Source organism: Rhodamnia argentea, chromosome 7, assembly GCF_020921035.1.
Source record: "Rhodamnia argentea isolate NSW1041297 chromosome 7, ASM2092103v1, whole genome shotgun sequence".
In the NCBI taxonomy this organism is placed as follows: Eukaryota; Viridiplantae; Streptophyta; class Magnoliopsida; order Myrtales; family Myrtaceae; genus Rhodamnia; species Rhodamnia argentea.
In genome coordinates, this window is record NC_063156.1 from 5,851,907 (window position 1) to 5,871,038 (window position 19,132).

Below are 19,132 nucleotides of genomic sequence, written 5' to 3' on the forward strand. Positions count from 1 at the left end.
AACATTAGTCTTTGTTCCAGATATATGTTAAAAATGCATTCTAGAATAGAGCCTTAATTGCAAAAGTTTGTATGGTGCCCCCCTTTTGATACTCTGCTCCTTCAAACAAAGTGTGTCGATTTTGTCAAGCATTATATGGTGTAAAATAAGTCTTCGTGCATGGTATTCCAAGTTTAGCTTAATTATGCAATTTCTCGCTTTCAAATCTAGTCCCTATGACCATGCTCGTCTTGTTAGACTCACTTTTCATCGGCTTGTTATGCTGCTCTTGTATGTAGACAACATTGTTACTATGGCGATGATCATATTGACATTCCAAAACTCGAGAAATATCTTAGTCAACAGTTTGAAATGAAAGATCTTAGGCGACTCATCTACTTTTTCAGCTTGGAGGTTACTTCAAATTCTTCTGGTTATTATCTTTCCCAAGTTAAATATGTCACTGTTCTTCTCTCTCAAGCAAAACTCACTGACAACAAGGTTGCTCCTACTCTTATTGAGACCAATGTCAAGTTTGATGCCACATATGAGAGTCCTCCCCAAATCTTACAATCTATCGTCCGTTAATGGGCAATCTTATTTATCTAATTGTTACTCGTTTTGACATCGCTCATATTGTCCACATTGCCAGTCAGTTCATCACGGAGTCACGAACGATTCATTCTGCTGTAGTCCTCCAGATTTGTCTCTCCATCAAGGGTACCCTATTTCATAGTCTTCATTTTTGTATTCATTCTATGTTGAAGTTGATAGCTTATTCGGATGCTAATTGGGCTGGTGGCCCTCAGGATTGTCGCTCCATTGAAGGCTTTTTTTTTTTCCTTTGGTAATTCCCTTATTTCATGGCAGAGTAAAAAACAAACCACTGTCACTTGCTCTAGTATGGAAGCACGATATTACGCTCTTGTCGATACAACATCAAAACTGTTATAGTTGTGATGATTTTTGGAAGACATGTGAGTCTGTTATAATGGAAGAACAGTCATTTATCGCAACAATCAGAGTACCATCCAAATGGCACACAATGATGTTTTTCATGAGCACACCAAACACATTGAAATTGACTATTATTTCGTTTGGAATCATATGGGTAATGGCACTATAAGACCTGTCGCCTCTTCATATGCTGACCATATTCTCGGTATCCTCACTAAGCCATATCTGAGCGTTGTTTGAATATCGTCTCCAAACTCTAGTTGGCTTCGTCTCAATCACCTTATGTCGATATTGATTGTCTCTAATATTGTAATATTTTATTTCCTTTCTTAGTACCCTAGATAATTATTTCATAAAACTTATAAATAGGCACTTGCACTCCTTGTTTAGTAACGAGGACATTACCATTCGTTCACAAATCTCAACTGAACCGGTCCTTTTCCCCAATTAAAATGCCATATCATCCCAAAACGGCGTTTCATAGCAAGAATCGAAGTATTAATCGTAAATGCAGTCCAACCTTTTGATGGGACATTCTTGGATACCATCTTCCAATCTCCTCTTTATCTACTCGAGTCTCATCCTGTCCTCTTTCGGCAACACACTTGGAAATGACTGATTTCGTTGCTGGTTGTCCTAATTTTCTCCCCTAGGATTCGTCTGGTTCTCTAACAGAATACAGCAAAAGGTAAACTAACATTGAAAAAGAAACCATTCTTTATCGCTCAACAAGGTTCAGTTTTATTTACTGGCATGTACCATACAACACCACAGCAAAGTAGATCGATAGTTAGACATACGAATACCGGAAGGTGTCTGAAAGATTGAAATGACGTGTAAATCAAAGAAGCTCAACATGTCTAAGATAGGCTACATTTAGTAAAAAGTTGGCCCGGAATCGATCGGCAAGGCTAAGTACCACTGGCCTAAGGCGCCTAAGGTAGAGTTGCCTGACGGTTCACATTCAACGTCACCATTGTCCTTGTTCCACTCATTCCTGCAGGTGGCGAGTCTTCATCTTGCAGGACTTCGGGGAAGACATCTAGAATTCTCGATATTGCAATTCCTGCGCGGATGATATAGAAGGCTATGCGGCGGACATAGGGCGTATTCACCACGAAAGGCACGTACATGGCCATATACATACTGCAGTTATGGTATATGGCACTGCATCCTATCAACAGGACGAGAGAGCCGAGCCAAGGGAGCTTGCAGACGAGCAAGTAGCCACCAGCCATAAATGCTACGGACATCGTTCCGAGAGATATAAACAGCCACTTTATCGCAATTATATGGGAAGTTAGAGCAACGTAAGAGTCATTAATTTGGGTCCAAGACAATAAGACAACCACGCCCATGGCACTGAACATTGCGATGGTGTTGCAAATGACAAAGGCATGGAACATGCCCCTGTTCAGCATTGTAGCCGTTCCTGGGTTAGCTTCAGAACTCTCGATGAAACCTCCAGGAACTGCCAAACCAGCTGCAAAGGTCACGGTGGCCACGAGCGTGGCAATGATCAGACGAACATTCATTTGTTTCCTCAATATACCTCCGTTTTGGAGAGCAAGGACTATATATTCCGCCATCATTTCTCGATTTCCTGACTTGTAGATAGCCAAATCTTTACTTGTAGGTGCCCCGGAAGATTTCAAAATCATTGATGCTAATCTCTATGTATGGGCCAAAAACAAGAAAATACGGGGTCACTGTAGTCGGAAGTTGTTCGTACATACCGCATGAAGACAGAGGAAAATAGCTTAACTTTGTGATTGTCAATGCTTAATTCTGGAGTTTCTAGTGAGTGCGCACCTTTTGAAGCGTAGTATCCCTTCTTTTGATTTGCTCCGTCGCAAGGTCAAGAGCCGTCAAGCGCTCGTTATTGAGAAGCCCACGATCAACTCTTCCGTCCAGCACGAGATCAAGCAGAACCACGGGGTGCCACGGCAATGTGGCCAAATGCAGAGGGGTGTTCCCGTCGTTGTCTCTCTCGTTGATGAGCTTCTCGAGGTCGGCATTCCCGAGTATGTACTTCACTGCCCGGATTCGTCCATGTTTGGCGCAGACATGAAGGATGTTTTGTCCATGTCTATTGATCAACTCTGTGGGATCTGGCCACTGCCGAAGCAGCTCCTTGATTGCTTGCACATGACCCTCTTTGCAAGCAAGGTGAATCGGAAAATGGCCGTCTCTGTCATATTCGATTGCGCTCGAGGTGAAATTTTCAAGCAGGAATTTGGTGCCGTTACAGTAGTTGATGTATGCTGCCAAATGAAGCGGAGTGCGCCGTCTATCATCTTTCAATTCAAAGAATCGTGGATTTCTCCTAGAAATTTCCCCTAGCATGTCTGGATTAAGTGTCAAATAAAATCATTTAAATATCAAACTATACATTCATTTAATGGCTTAAATTTGTAGTTCCACAAAATTTCACACGAAATTAAAGCAAGAGATCGTAAGTTCAGATCAATCTCTCATTTGCCTCCCTATATATATTTACACACTTTGGTCCTTTGTCAAAAGTCTACGCTTGAAGAGGAGTACTAAATCATACAAAACATTAAACTGCACTTTTGTCTAATAACTCAAATAATTAAAATAGTTGGTAGTTGTCCCATAAAATTTCATATGGTATCAAAGCCATGCTCCGCCTTAATTTAAAAGTGTCTCACATCACTTGTCTATGGGGTTTCAATGGACTTTATGTTCATGTAATCTACCTCAACTTATAGCTTAACTTTAATATTAAAAATAATAACATGATATCAAAGAATGAGATCCCGAGTTCAAATATTATCAAGTCCCGTATTTACCTCTCATATTTATTTGTACACTTTGATCTAAGGCCAAACTCTAACCCGTGTGTGATGGATAATATTAAAATATTTAAATATTAAATCATACTTTAATCTAACAGCTTAAAGTAGTCATGGCCACGGGCCGGTTGAGACCGGAACCGACCCGACCCTGGCCCGGATCAAACTCGAAACCGGCCTGTTAATTGAGCCCGCAGTTCTAACTTGGAAGCGGCCCGTGGCATAAGGGCTCGTTTAAGGTTTATTTAAACCTTGAATCGAGTCCGGAACTGGTGGTTCCGTGTCGGTTCCAAACCGTGAAAAAATGGGGATAAAATTTTTTTTTGAAAAAAGAATGAGCCGTTGGCAACGGGTTGATATAAAGAAAGAGCCGTTGGCAATAGGAAATATTGTTTCTCTCTCTTTTTTAAATTACCTTATTTATGAATAACCTCATAGTAGGGGGTGTCAATGGTTCGGTTTAGTTTGGTTTTTTAGGAAAACCGAACCGAATGGAAGCGATAGGTCAAGTAATTAAACCGAACCCGATTGTTATTTGAATCGAATACAAACCGAACCTAAAATTCGGTTCGGTGCAGTCTGGTTCGGTTCGGATTTTCGGTTTTCTTCTTCTTTTGGATTCGAAACAAAGGCCGAATTCAACATCCGATCCGAAGCAAAAACCAAATTCAACAGTGATTGCAACGGGGTTCAAGTTCAACCCGAACGCACTATGTGGTTCCACGATGACGTATGGCTCTTCTTTCGCATGCTCAGCGCCGAAAATCGCGTCTATTGAGATGACGAGGAGCTGCGTGTCAGCAGGGAGATCAGCGGCTAGCTCATGTAGGCGCTCGACGTGTCCAAGATTTACATGCCCATCTTCTCTAGGGACTACGCGTCGAGCCCGTGGTACATCCGCGAGGTCATGCGCATGGTGGACTGCGTGGCGAGGTGAAAGGGGAATAAGGAGATCTTGCCGATGTTGTACGACGTGTCGCCTTCGGATGTGAAGCTTTGGATTGGGTTGTAAAAGCGAAGTTTGAAATTTTTAAAGATAATAGGACAGCAGAGAGAGGAGAGAGAAGATTAAATGTCAGAGTGATGAATGTCAAAGTGAGAAGAAAACGTGGAGGACAGCAGAGAGAGGACAGAGAAGATTAAATGTCAGAGTGATAAATGTCAAAGTGAGAAGAAGACGTGAGAGGAGAGAGAAGATTAACTGTTAGAGTGATAAATGTCAAAGTGAGAAGAAAACGTGGAGGACAGATTAAATGTCAGAGTGATAAATGTCAAAGTGAGAAGAAACCGGGGAGGACAGCAGAGAGAGCAGAGAGAAGATTAAATGTCAGGGCGGTAAATGTCAAAGTGAGAAGAAAACGTGGAGGACAGCAGAGAGAGGAGAGAGAAGTTAAACGTTAGAGTGAGAAGAAAACGTTGAGGTCGTGGGAACTGGGAAGATCAAATTTCGGGTGAAATGTTATAGTTCGGTTACCCAACCGAACAGAAACAAAATAAACTGAATTGAGAGAAAAAATCGGTTTTTTTTTTTTCATTATCCGAATAAAAAATCGAACCGAACCAAAAATACATGAAATTTTAATTCGGTTCGATTCAGTTTTCAATTTGATTCGATTTTTCGATTTGATTCTGACACCCCTACTTCATAGTTTACGTGCTAGGTGGAGGAATTGGGGAATATTCAGCTAATGACTAGAGGCGAGCCGTTCCAATCTCATCAACTATTTATAAATTACTTGACGTCAGGATCACATATACAGGTCTAAAGTTTGGACGTACATGACTTGTAAGGCTTGTAAAGTGTTCTAAACAAGTCAATTGTATAAGATACGATTTTTTATTATGTCGTCAACGGGTTGATATAAACCCAATTTTTATGCCAAATCTTAATTTGTTTAATTTGGGCCCTCTTGGGTCGTTTGAACGGATGATGTGAAGCATTGCAAAAAGAGTGAAAATTACCTAGATTGCCGTGTAAGACAGCCGCATGAACGGGCGACACGCCTTGAATCCTCGATGGGTCAAGTGGCACTGCCAACAGAAGCCTGAGAACCTCCAAGTTGCCACTCTCGACATCCACAGAGATCGGACATTTACCTTCCTTGTTCTCCAAATACATGGGTTGCAAATCCTCATCTATCAAGATCCGAACCACTTCAAGGTGGCCCTTCACGACGGCCTCATGCAGCGGCGTGTTTCCCCTGTCATTCCTCACTTGAAGGAGAGCCCGCCGCATCTCGCCCCCACCGGTGTCTGATGCTCGGCCAATGAGGACTTGGGTGGCGGGGACTCTTCCGGCCCTGGCTGCAAAGTGAAGGGCGTTGTCTCCCCTGCAATTTTGCCCGGCCACGAGCTGGTTGGGGAAGTGGTTGACGATGGCTCTCAGGATCTCGTCTCTCTCAAGGGCCGCGGCGATATGGAGCAACGTGTTTCGGGAGGGGCTCAGAATGACCCAGAGACACAGACGTAGATTGCTCTCGGAACGGTAGCGTTCTACGACTCTGATGAATCCATCCGCGTCGCCTTGTTTTGCTGCAGTGAATAGCTCCCGGGTCGTCTTCTCATCGCATGAGACGGACTCTTGCGTCAACATCGCTTCCAATCTCTGCAGCCTGTGTCTCCAGAGATCACTCCCTTGCAGACTTATCTCTACTGCCATGATCTATTGGTCTAAGGAATGCTCTCCTTGGACTTATACCTAATAATAGGAAACTTAGTGAATTGCACCCGCCACACACGCGACCTTATATATAGAGAAATGATGACATGACAAGTCCCTAATTCATTATGAGATTATCAGCCATAAAAAAAATAAAAAATAAAAAAATTATTACGAGATCTACTTCATTAAGAATTTGTATACCAGAATATATATTACTACGGGGTCCACTTCATCAATAATTTGAACGAATTAAAAGTTCAGGAACGACATTGCATGTTGAAATAAAATTCAAAAACCACAGTAACAAATTAAAAATTCAAAGATCATATTGCACGTAAGACCAAAGTTCGGAGACCATTTAAGTTATTATTGCTCTTCCGAAAACATATGGGTTTTTTTTTTTTTTTGGGTGGGGAGGGGGGTGGGGGCGTGGATTTTGTGACTTTGAAGTTCTCCGAGCGGTATATTTTCAGTGATTTTGCTTGGTGAGAATGCAAATTACTCTCTTTTCTAACCCTATCATAATGCGAAAAGGAAAAATTGTCGCGATCCAAAAAATCAAGTTTCTAGGCTAATGGCTTATCAAGCTAATTATCTAATTAACTTAACTCGGACTCTCCCAAGTCCATACCAAATCGCAACTTATGGTTCACTATTTAACAACCAAAAAGATTTTCAAATTGGAGTCGCCACTAATCATTTTATGGTAGGCTGATTAGTCACCTAAATAAAGTATCGGGACAAATACTTTATTCCTACGAACCAGAGATTCATTGAGCTCGGGAACTTGGTTACGCTAATATTTCTATTAACGCCCTTTCGGTACCTTTCATTTCAATGAAAATTATCTGAGTCGGCAACTTACGAGGATTGTGATTCAAAGTTCCAAAGGTGCAATTATTATTATTTTATTTAAATGGATGATGCAATGCATGAATGTGATGGTATTCTGAGAACACAATTATTCTAACGAGATGAAAAAGTGACGACTATTCTAATATGACATGAATGCAGGATGGTTTTTTTTTTTATTTAAAGTTTTTGAATCCTAATGACATGCAAAGCAACGTGAATTCTAACCTACATGTTATGCAAAAATGACATGAATTTAATCTAAATGACGTGTTATATTAGACTAGACTAATCTACTAATTTAAAATGAACTAGCCTTATTCTAAATGACGTATGAATGCGACATGAAAATGACATCGTTGTGCGACTAGGCCTAAACAACGTGCATATGTAAAATGAATGTGTTCAATCTACCCGAATAGAATGTTCTAAACTATATGCAATCTACATGAATGAGATATTTTTGGTGTTTTGAATGGATTTATTATTATTATTTTTTTTTTTGTATTTAACAAATCAAATCATGCATGATCATTTATGAAAATATCTTCCGATTCGAATTAGATAACGGATTGGATCGAGGAATCAAATCTGGTGGTTAAGATTAGATATTTCGATCCCCGTGCCATCGAGACAAATCTCGGGGTCGAGATTAGTCCGAATTTGCACATTGTTGGTAGGGAATCACCCCTCTGATTCGAAACGGATTTTCTAATCTAAAAAATATGCTCAAGATATCAATAAGATTTAAATAGGCAATTATCACATACTATAATATCAACAGATAAAATCTTGCCTAAGTGAAATATCATCCGAAATCCATATCAATTCAAATAAGAAACGAACTTGAGCAAATCGAATTTACCTAATCTGAAATATTTCAGATTTTTGTTTCTTGTATTCGAATCTTCTATGGGTCGAGATAGCTTTCTGATCGTGATCAACAGAGAGGCGCACGATCAAGGCTCGAGATCGACAGACAGCACCACCAGATTCACGTGCACAATTGATTTGCAGACGGATCAGCAAGTAAGATCGGCAACAATGCTACGGGGTTCTCGGGCTTCCGCGGTTGGACAACTCAGGTGGATCAGCGGCGGATGAAGTTGACTGGACATCAGAGCCGAGGGCTGGACAACGGGCTGCTGTAGGGGCGTCGGTGAGCCTGCGGAGACTGGAACACTGCCCGGATTGATACGTTGGGGAATCGGATGCCACCTGGATAGGCTTGGAATTAGTGAAATCATCATGCATCAGAATTGGACCCCATGATTAGTCGTTGATGAAGACTAATGCTGAGGGGTAATGCCTATATCACTTCGTATTGGAAAAGTGGGATGACGGTCAAACTAGAAAAGGACAGATTCTTCCTCCTTGCGTTGGCTTCGTCGCTCGCCCTTCTTTTCCTCTCTAGTTTCTCACGCCTTTTCTAGTGTATCTCTCTCTCTCCCCCTTCTTGGACGACGCACAGTTTATGAAGACCTCCCCCTCTTTGACCTCCTTGCACGCTCATCCCCCTTTCTCTTTTATAGACCCAGGAGAAATCTCCCACGATTTTTATGCAACCGTGAAATCCCTTGATCGTAGGGATTCAACAATTTTTTTGCTCAGATCATTTTTGATATCCCACGGTCTTGGATTTCTTCCTTAAAAATCGCAAGAAGTTACACCAAATAATAACTAAAAAATCTTAGTATTATTGGCTAGTTGATTCCCATAATCTGTTCAAAAACCCACGTACACAATTTTGACCATATAAATGATCAAAGAACTTGGCCGTACATCCAATGTATGGGTTTTAATTTACCAGATTAAACCCGGAACCTCTATCACTTAAACCTGTCCACCGCCAGTCCAAATTAAAATGCAACTGATATGCATGAACGAAAAAATTAAATACGAATGATGAGCTAATTTTTGTAGGAACTAAAAATAATTCCTAATTTTTATGCTAATTAATGATTGAAAATTTTAGTCAAAATTTAGGTGTCAACAAAAATCGAATCCATTTGGGACACTTTTTAAGGATCGTGTTCCAACGCATCCAAGGAATGAGATTTAGAGTCCTCCGATGCCGCGGCCTTTCGCCAGATGAAAGTGTTGATACGTTACCATGATTGTCGGCTGTAATTGTGGCGTGCTCTAAGAGTTAATATTGTGCGAATGAGATGGAAGCACGGCCGGCTACCCCACCACTTATATCAAATGAGTCTTTGAAGAGAATCGATAAACAATAATCTCATTCCTAAAGAGAAAAAAAGTAAAGCGCTATCTTATATACTTGTTAATTATAAATTAAGTACGGACATATGTTCGGCCGTACTCGGCCTCTCCTTTATATGTATTAAATATACAAAAGCATTAGGACTCTAGTTGTCAATAATCTCCCTTCACAATCATCTGCCCAAGCAAACCTCTTTTCATACCCAATGTTAGGGCAAGCAAGGTATCTTTCCAGTGACTTGGAAACAATGAGACTTACACTCCACAATAAGGCCAAAAAAAAAAAAAAAAAGAAAGAAAGAAAGAAAGAAAGAACACACGCGCACTTGAGCAAACACTAATTCTTACATATTTCTCGTGTGATTAATTTCGCGTACCACATCAATCTAACTGATAGTTGGCCAAATTGGTTAAGGCTTACTCTCAAGGTGTTTGGAGCCACCTTGGTCACAAGTTTAAATCCCCAAGTTACCCATCGATGTCAAGAAATTCAGGTTCATCTATGGTGTAGGTTCGCCCTGTTTACCAGATAATAATTATGGCTCAAAATAAACATTCCAACCAAGGGCTTGAAACTCCTATGGTAAGCCCCAAGGTGAGTTGTTGATGTTTGTCGCCCCTTCCTGCCTTTTTAGTGATCCAAAACTAATCTTTGCAAGGAGCATTGAGGACATGCCTTGGTGCATGGAAACTCAAGATCACGAGTGTATAGATGAATTGATTCAAAGAGGAATTCTTTTCTTTGTTGACCTCAATGACTACGAGATCTTTTTGAAATAGTCTCATCCAAAAGGGGAAGTTTGGAGAGTGATCTTGCACGCCTTGTGACGGGTAGTTGGAGGTGGAGGAGTATAAAAGAACATCTCAAAGTTAAAGCGCAAGAGCACACAAGAGAGCAGAATTTTAAATTTTAACATCAAGAGAGCTTTACATTCTTTACATACCTTTGATCCAAACACTGTAATACTTAGAGGAGAACATTCGAGTGTGTAAGTGTTAGGCGAGAAGTTTTTTGACTAAAGAGCTATCACACAATTGTAACCTCTAAGCTATTTACTAGTGGAATCCAGTCAATTGACTGTCGGCGTGAAGAAATGGACGTAGCCTTGAAAGCGGAACTATTATAAACTCTCTATGCAAATTTTTTATCCCTTAAAGTCTCTATTATTCTGTGATAGTCGTATTGTGCACGTTGCTGCATCTAAGGATAACTCATATCTTGTTTAGCAATCATAATCTGAACGAAGCTCCGGGCTTATCTGTTTGAATTTTCGCATTGATTTATAAAATTATTTGAAATCACCTATTCACCTCCCTCTAGGTGAAAACGCTAGTACTTATAATTGATAGGTCCAGTTGGACCTTAATAGCTGGAGATCAGCTCAAAACTATCATTAAAATGTGGGCTTAAGTATAAAAGCTCTTTTGTCTCCCAGGAGCACTACCTCAGAGACCCCCATTTGCTCATCAAGATGCAAGGCTTCCCGTGCTTTTTTGTCGATGCGAAGTATTAATCACACCCCAAGAAGGTTGACATTGCCGAAAGATGGAGGTACGGCGACGAGAGTTTATGTTGACACCTAAATTTTGATTTCTTTCAATTAGCATAAAAACTAGAGGCTAACCTTAGTCTCTACAAAAAATATTTGTTCATGTAGTGTTAAATTCATTTTTCTGCATACATGCATTCACATTTGATTGAATCGGCGGCAGACGAGCTCAAATGAATTGGACTGAGCCCATGGTAGAAGAGAAATCGGACAAGTCTGTTATCCTTTAGTGGCCGAAAATTGGTAGTAACAATGAATATCCATTTGACAAAAAAATCAGTAAATATATCTTGGATATCACGAGGAAGGGAGGTCTCCGGAGGGGGATATTAGAAAAAATGAAAGATAATATCGCGTGAGGATATGTTTGGGCAATATACTATCACGTATCCATAGGCGCACCAGTATGGATAAGGAAATCCTTTCATGTGAAATGGAAATATGCGTGCAGTGGGAAGAAAAAAGAAGATTCTGATTTCTTCCTTTGAAAAGTTCAAGTCGTTCCCCGCCTGTAAAGAAGACTTAAATATACGTTCCCCGCCATTCGTTCATTGAATTACACAGTAGAGAGAGAGGGGCTTGACAATACACAGTGTCACAAAAGGGGGAACCTGCGTTTTCCACGTTGGATGTCAGGGAAGCTTCATACAAGTCACAGCAGAGAGGCTATGTTGCACCGACACGACACGACACGATACGCCAACACGCGATTTCTCAAAAAATAGATAATTCCGACGTGTTGTGACACTTTCTATATTAAATATTTATATTAAATGTATATTTCTATATATATCATAGGGACATAGACGACAACTTCAACAGGGACTTGAAGTTGAAGAAAGGGAAGAGCACATCTGGGTCAACCTCAAAAGTCATGGGGCTTCACTGACCCTGAATTGCAGAGGAAGAAGAGGGTGGCCAGCTACAAGATGTATGGGGTTGAAGGCAAGGTGAAAGGGTCTTTCAGGAAGAGCTTCAGGTGGCTTAAGGATGGGTACACACAGATGGTGAATGGCTGGTGCCTGGTGGTAACTGGTGAGAGATTTCATGTTGGGGGGTTTTGTTGAGTCCTTTTTGGCTTGAAAATTTTGATTCTGTGTAATATGTTCATGATGAGTTTTTGACTTTCCAAAGGGGGTGTATTCACGAGTCTAGGGTATATAAATTGGAACAGTAGCGCGAATTCTAATTGGTGGCAGAGGAAGTTCTTAATCCAATGTTTGCAATCTGTCGCCCGAGGCTTGAAATCTACTGGGGTGACCAGCAAAACATGTCCCACGTCGGCCAATAAGAGAGAAAAAGAGAGAGCATTGTATCAAGATGCGGCTCAATGAATGGAATAGCATCGGCCCAGGGAAAGCCCTTTGGTGCTATGGCAGACTTGGGTTTTAAAGTATAAATTTTGTTAATTTTGGGACATGAGTCATAGCGTGTCCTATTAGTTAATCTGTGTGCTTGAATTTCAGACATGACTGTGTGCCAATGGCATTGACCGTGTGTCAATGGGTGTCGGACACTTGACTGTGTCCTAGCGTGTCCGACACGTACCCCACACCTAAAAATTCCTAGGGAGAGGAATGAACGGAGAAAAGAAGAGGTGTACCGAAGAGCTTTTCTTAGCACACAAGACAGAGTGGTCTATGGATGTCCGACTGTGTCCTAGCGCACCCCACACGTAAAACTTGCCTCCTGGGCGGTGTCCGCGTAACATAGGCGAGAATTCGGCCATAATTCAAGAGAGCTGAAACGGGAGGCACACGGTGAAGAAAAGGAGGAAAGAGAAGACAGAAAAGGACGACTATCAAACCCTTTTGTCGTTTCTCGGTTGAAATTGTAGACTTTTTTGTTCCTCGATCCATCTGAGAATTTCCTTTTGCAGGATCCAACGTGAGCAGCGTCAATCCGAGACCTCAGCCCAATCCCTATGCTCCCTACAATATTCGTCCCAGTAGCTCCCGCAGGCGGCGCACTCCGAATTCCCACACGAAACCCGTTAGGTAATTATGGATTGAATATAAAGACATCATTCGGTCAAGACTGTAGGAGGACGACGTGCTCATCATAATCTCGGGAAATTTGACTCTGTGCATTGCCACGATGATGAAAATCTGAATCGTGTTGGGTTGAAGCGATGGAATCCTTTCTTTACTTTGGTCGGTGTTTGTCTCGTTCTCTGATGCAGGGTTTTACTCGTTACCAACACACTCAGTTGCTATCCTGCATAGAAAATTCTACTAGCGTCTTTGTTTGGATGAATTCCTTGACTCATACACAAATCCCTGTCAAATTTTGGCGTGTAAAGACGGCCATTCTTGTGGCACTCTCACAGCAATGTGCATTGGAGAGAAGAGAATTAAGTCCTAAACATTTTATTTCTGCTAATTTAGCCCTAAAATTTTTGCATTAGTGCCAATTCAGTCCTATATCTTTTATATTCATGCTAATTGAGTTAGTCCAGCCAATATTGGCCGAAATCGCTGGCGTGGACAACGATTGTTCTACGTGGCATGGTTAGCATTAACTTGGATATTTATTTAATATTATTCTAATATTTAAAAAAATTAAGCATATTTAAGTTTTTTTAAATATTTTTAAAAATTATTTAAAGTTTCACAAAAATATTTAAAAACAAATATCCACGTTAGTGCCAACCATGTCACGTATGATAATTGACGTCCACACCTGTTTTGGAGATAACAACATGCACTTACAGAGCTTGCAATGCACAATTAGAGAGAGAGAGAGAGAGAGAGAGAGAGAGAGAGAGAGAGAGAGGTGGCTAGCAATGAGGAACATTACTTTCTTGTTTTATATGTTAATCAAATTGATACGTGAATAACCTAGTGACATATTAGGTTAGGATATGGAGAATATTTAGCTTAGGATCCAGAGATCACCCATTTTTTTCTTGATCAGAAGAGGTCACCATTAAAAACCCCCCAAACTGTGTGCAAATTACTTGACGTCGGATCACCTACACAGGTCAAAACTTTGGATTTAAGTTGTTTATGGGGATTGTAAATGTATCACAGGTCTCCAAGTAATCGAATCCCAAATCCTAAGTTATGTATGTGCATCTTCCTGCCATCTTTCTGTGTTTTTTTTTTTTTTTTGGGGTTCGTAGCCATCTTTCCAATTGACGGGTTATAGATATGCACATCTCCCATATATACATCTTTCTAATCTAAATAGTATTGACACCAACACATGACATGAAGTGACAAGACACGTCGACACATTATTTCTCAAAAAATAGAGAAATCTGCTACATTAGGACACATTATATATTAATGTATATTTTTATATATGCAAGATTATGATTATTCCAATCAAATTAACTTGATACAAAAGGCAAGCTTATGGAAAATTCTATATAATTCGATATGTGATGATGAAATTAGATCAGCCTATTTATAGGCTTTATTATATAACTATCTCAGACGATAAGATAAATAAAAACACCAAATATAATCAACAAAGATTAATCAAGTATATGCACTATCAAATGAGATATATGCATAATTTCGAGTGATATACGTACCTCATTTGATATGCAGTATCATATAAATTATCCTAAATATCTCTAGAATATATATAATATCCTTCACAAAATGACTTGTGGTTAAATGGCTGGAGGGGGATGACTTAATGTTAAAATAATAGCAGTAAGGTCGCAAATTAAATTCTTGAATTAGCTGCAAAATGGCAGAGAGACTTTCTTTTATCCTTATTAATTTTATTGTGTACAAAGTAAGAGCCAAGTTCCAAGAGGACAGATTGCATTACTAGAGTTTTTAAGGTGTTTGCACCATCGGCTTTGGTTGGCTTAATTACGCTATAAGGGCTTGTAACTAAAAGTCATCTTAATAGCTTTCCTCTTCCTCTACATTCACTCGCTGCCTGCCTTCTTTCATTGTTGAAGAACGAAACTTCGTGTTCACTTCTTTCTTTTTCGCTAGGTTTCACTCGTAGATTGGATGATAAATAAACCAGCAAGCTGCCGCTCTTTCCTAAAGGTAAAGGAGCGGGCGCAGTGAACTGATAAGTAGAGATGTTTACACGAAGTATGAGCATTTTCAGGGAGTTCAGAATCTTCAGACAATCCATAAGTTGAAGATTAATTTTACAGGGCCTTTTAAAAATGAGTTCCCATGTACTCTGAGATGACTATCCTTTTCATTCTTTCTGTTTGACTGTGCACGATGCTTTGTGTGCTTGATTGTGCCTAAATTACTATTTATAGAAAGAGAAGGGGCACACTCCATAAAAGAGATCAGATATTTTTTTTTTCTAAATTAACAAAATAGATCAGACACGCATAATATTATTGAAGCATATGCACCTTATCCCGGCTTTCAAGAGAAAAGCTATTCAGATGAACCAAGTGCCAGGGTTTCCAGCTAGGTTGATGTGAAAACGCACTAACAAATAACTAAAACTAATGCAAGGGCACGACCATTTCATTGTGCGCTCCAGATTCTTACTCTCCCTTTGCTTCCTAAAATTTTTCATTTAAAAGATTAAAGTATCACATATGAACCCCAGAATGTACTTTGGCTTTGAACCTCCCCAAGTCAAACAAGCTGGGATAGAGAAAAGGGCAATATACAATCAAAGATGGCATTTTAGTCATAGCCAAAGTGAAAGATCATGAGAAGAAGAGAGGAACAGGAGATTCATGTATCCCGCGTCAATGGTAAGGAAGAGAGAGACAAATAGCAAGTCTCTTTAAGAAATCAGAAATGAGACTCGGAGGCTTATAAGTCGAAGGAAGGAGTCCAATATCCACTAACTAGTGAAAATAACAAGTAATTTGGCTCTTCAAGATTCAAGGGATAAGACTTGAATATTTACTTCTCTTGGCTATTCGGCTAAGTTGAAGTGTAGTTTAAATTAATTTTTTTTTAGTGCAAAGGCCCTCCAACTCGCATGTTTGGGCGTGTCCCCAGTGCTGACTACGTGTTGGATTTCAGACGCATGTCGATATCCGACATGTGCCAGATGCTGACACCGAGGTCTATCTAACGTGCCGTTGGTACATACTTTCTTATTGACGGTTTACAAACATGGACATGCCCCTATATACATATAACTATCGTATTTCTTTCTTTCTTTCTTTCTTTCTTTGTGGGGGAGGGGAGGGGGGTGAGGGTGTTGCCTCGAAAGACCTATCATCTTTCTGACGGGTTACAAGTATGCACGTCGGGGGATGTGAATATCTGTAACGCGTCAATTACAAAGATGGTAGGTGGAGATTTTGCTTCCTACGGCACAAAGTAAGACTTCAATTAAAATAAAATAAAAAAGGAAAAAGGTAGGATCTGCAATTTGAGTCGGGTCAGGTTACTCATGTCGTGGGGAAGTAGAGGTATATCACAAATATGATTAATCTGAACATGGCAAGTTTAATAAACGTGTTAAACTGCCTCAAAACGAAACGGACGAGCCTAATAAAGCAGATCTCATGACACCATATAATTCGAACAGCATAACTTTCGAGCATGTCACTATGTCATATGCTGACACGATACGTAATGATAACATAGTTATAGATATACCGTAACCCGTGTATTATTGTGTAGATGATAGACATGTAAAACATTTTCTAACGATGACCAGAGATAACACTTAATACATTTGCAGACAATTTCGGCAATTTCACTTCGCATTATATCTAGAATTTATCACTGAGTTAACTTTTTTAATGTTCTATAATTGTTGTGGAGAAAAGTTTAAAAAAAAAATTTAAACCTATTGCACTCGTGCTAATTCAATCTTAAACATTTTAATTGTGCTAATTGAATCCTAAATATTTTTTGACGATTTGCCAATATAGTCCATTCAGCTAATTTTGACCGGAAATTGCTAACATGGATGTCGACCATTCTATGTGGCACAAATGGTTCTAACGTGGATAATTTGAATTTTTTTGAATTTTTTATTACTTCTTTTTCTTTTCTTTTCAATCTTTTTTTCCCCACAAGCGAGGTCCGGGCAAAGACGGACCTCGCCTAGAGGGGGCCGCAACCCTCGCCCGATGTCCCTCGAGGGCCGCGATGGCCTCACCGGCCACAAATGAGGGCCACAACATCCTTGCCCAGACCAAGGGAGGGGTCATTGGCCCTCCCTTGTGGCTGGCGACGATCACCTGGCAACCTTTTTCAGCCCAGAGGTGTTAAAAAAAAACATAACAAAGATATATAAGATTTAGAGAAAAAATTGTTCTCCTCAACACCAATCACGCCACGTAAGACTATCTTTGTCCATGACAGTGATATCGGATCAAAATTTGTCGGAGAGGCTACATTAACAAATCATTAAAAGGTATAAGACTTGATCGATATAATTAAAAAGTTTAGGACTGAAATGACATAAATACAATAGATTTAGAATTTTTTTTTGGGGATTTTCCAAACTTTTGTGTCTCTAATGTGTTTTTATTATACCCTTTATCCTTTTTCACATTGGTTTTATTTTTATGAACTTTTATGGATAAAAAAAAAACTATTAGATATGAGTTTAAAAGGGTTAAAAATTAGTCGTGTACGAAAAACCAACATGCCAACATGTGAATTTAAACGCGTGAGTTTGTGTCTAAATGAGTCGAGCTTAAGTTACCTAGTTTGCCGTGTAAGACAGCCGCGTGGACGGGCGAAACCCCTTGGATCTCGGATAGCTCCAGTGGCACCGCCAGCAGAAGCCTGAGAACCTCCAAGTTGCCACTCTCGACAGCCACAGAGATCGGACATTTACCTTCCTTGTTCTCCAAATACATAGGTTGCGAGTCCTCGCCTAGCAAGATCTGAGCCACTTCAAGGCGGCCGTTCATGACGGCCTCGTGCAGCGGGGTGTTTCCCCTGGCGTTCTTCACTTGCACGAGAGCCCGACGCATCTCGCCACGAGAGCCCGACGCATCTCGCCCCCGCCGGCGTCCGATGCTCGGCCGATGAGGACAAGGGCCGCGGGGGCCCTTCCGGCCCTGGCGGCCAGGTGAAGCACGGTGTCTCCCTTGCAATTTCCCCTGTCCAGGAGCTGGCCGGGAAAGTGGCTGACGATGGCTCTCATGATCTTGTCTCTCTCGAGGCCCGCGGCGACATGGAGCAGCGAATTCCGGGAGGGGCTCAGAATGACCCACAGACATAGTCGCCGGTCGCCCTCGGAACAATAGCGTTCCACGACTCTGATGAAATTATCAACATCGCCTTGTTCCGCCGCGACGAGTAGCTCCTGGGCCGTCGTCTCGTCGCATGGGATGGAGTCTTCCGTCAATAACGCTTCCAATCTCGGCAGACGCTCTCTTGCATGCTTATCTCTACTGCCATGATCTATTGGTCTAAGGAATGCTCTCCTTTGGATTTATGCTGTAATAACGTGAAACTCCGTAGATTGGCGCATGTATTGGCCACAACAGATTAAGCCCGTCAAAAACGTGTGGACCCCGCATCCCCACTATCTCCCAAAAGCAGAATGCTATCTGTTCACTGTTTGGGCATGATTTTTGTGACTTTTTCTTTATTATAAAGAATACGATTTTCATTTCTAACCCAACGAGTTCGAGTACATAAAACGAGAATCCGAACATAATAATGCTCATAGGGCATGGGGAGGATTGGACGACCAATTATGAAAAAAGGATCCACATCGATAACTTTTGACTTTGGTCCGTAGATTGTCGGTGATTTTGCTTGATGAAAATGCAAGCTGCTCTCGCTTTCAACCTCATCACAAATGAAAAAGAAAAACGGAATCCATTTTTCAGTTTCGGTTCATAATTTTGATTGACACTTTTTTAGGATATTGTTTTGAATAATAAATCGCAATGTCTTATTGAACGTAAAACCCAACGAATTTATGGGATTCTTTTTAATGCTATTTCACGATATATTGCTCTTTAGTAATCTTTCAAATAAGATAAATTTCACATATAAATGACAAAAAAAAATTGATTAATATCATGAAAAACTCCAAAACGATGTACTTGTGACAGATTTATCGCAAGCTATTTTTTTAACCCCGAAAAACTTCAAACCGGTATACCCGTGATAGATTTATGATGAATAATTTTTTTTTACCACAAAAAATTTCAAATTGAT

General features: G+C 40.4%; 1 protein-coding gene across 3 annotated transcripts; it reads right to left on the reverse strand.

Annotated features, from left to right (window-relative positions):
• Positions 1-1,697: 1,697 nt before the first annotated feature.
• LOC115754492 (protein ACCELERATED CELL DEATH 6-like) lies at positions 1,698-18,395 on the reverse strand. Of its 3 annotated transcripts, none has more exons than XM_030693509.2 (3): positions 17,658-18,395; positions 2,749-3,284; positions 1,698-2,609 (listed from the first exon to the last, which is right to left on the reverse strand). In XM_030693509.2, the coding sequence occupies exons 1-3, from the start codon at positions 18,178-18,180 to the stop codon at positions 1,872-1,874; spliced, it is 1,797 nt and encodes a 598-aa protein (XP_030549369.1). In that variant the 5' UTR covers positions 18,181-18,395; the 3' UTR covers positions 1,698-1,871. The 3 variants fall into 3 exon arrangements, with proteins under 3 accessions (XP_030549369.1, XP_030549368.1, XP_030549367.1); XM_030693508.1 differs by lacking the exon at positions 17,658-18,395 and adding an exon at positions 5,715-6,461 and having other exon boundaries at positions 2,749-3,200; XM_030693507.1 differs by lacking the exon at positions 17,658-18,395 and adding an exon at positions 5,715-6,461.
• Between the last annotated feature and the right edge of the window lie 737 nt (positions 18,396-19,132).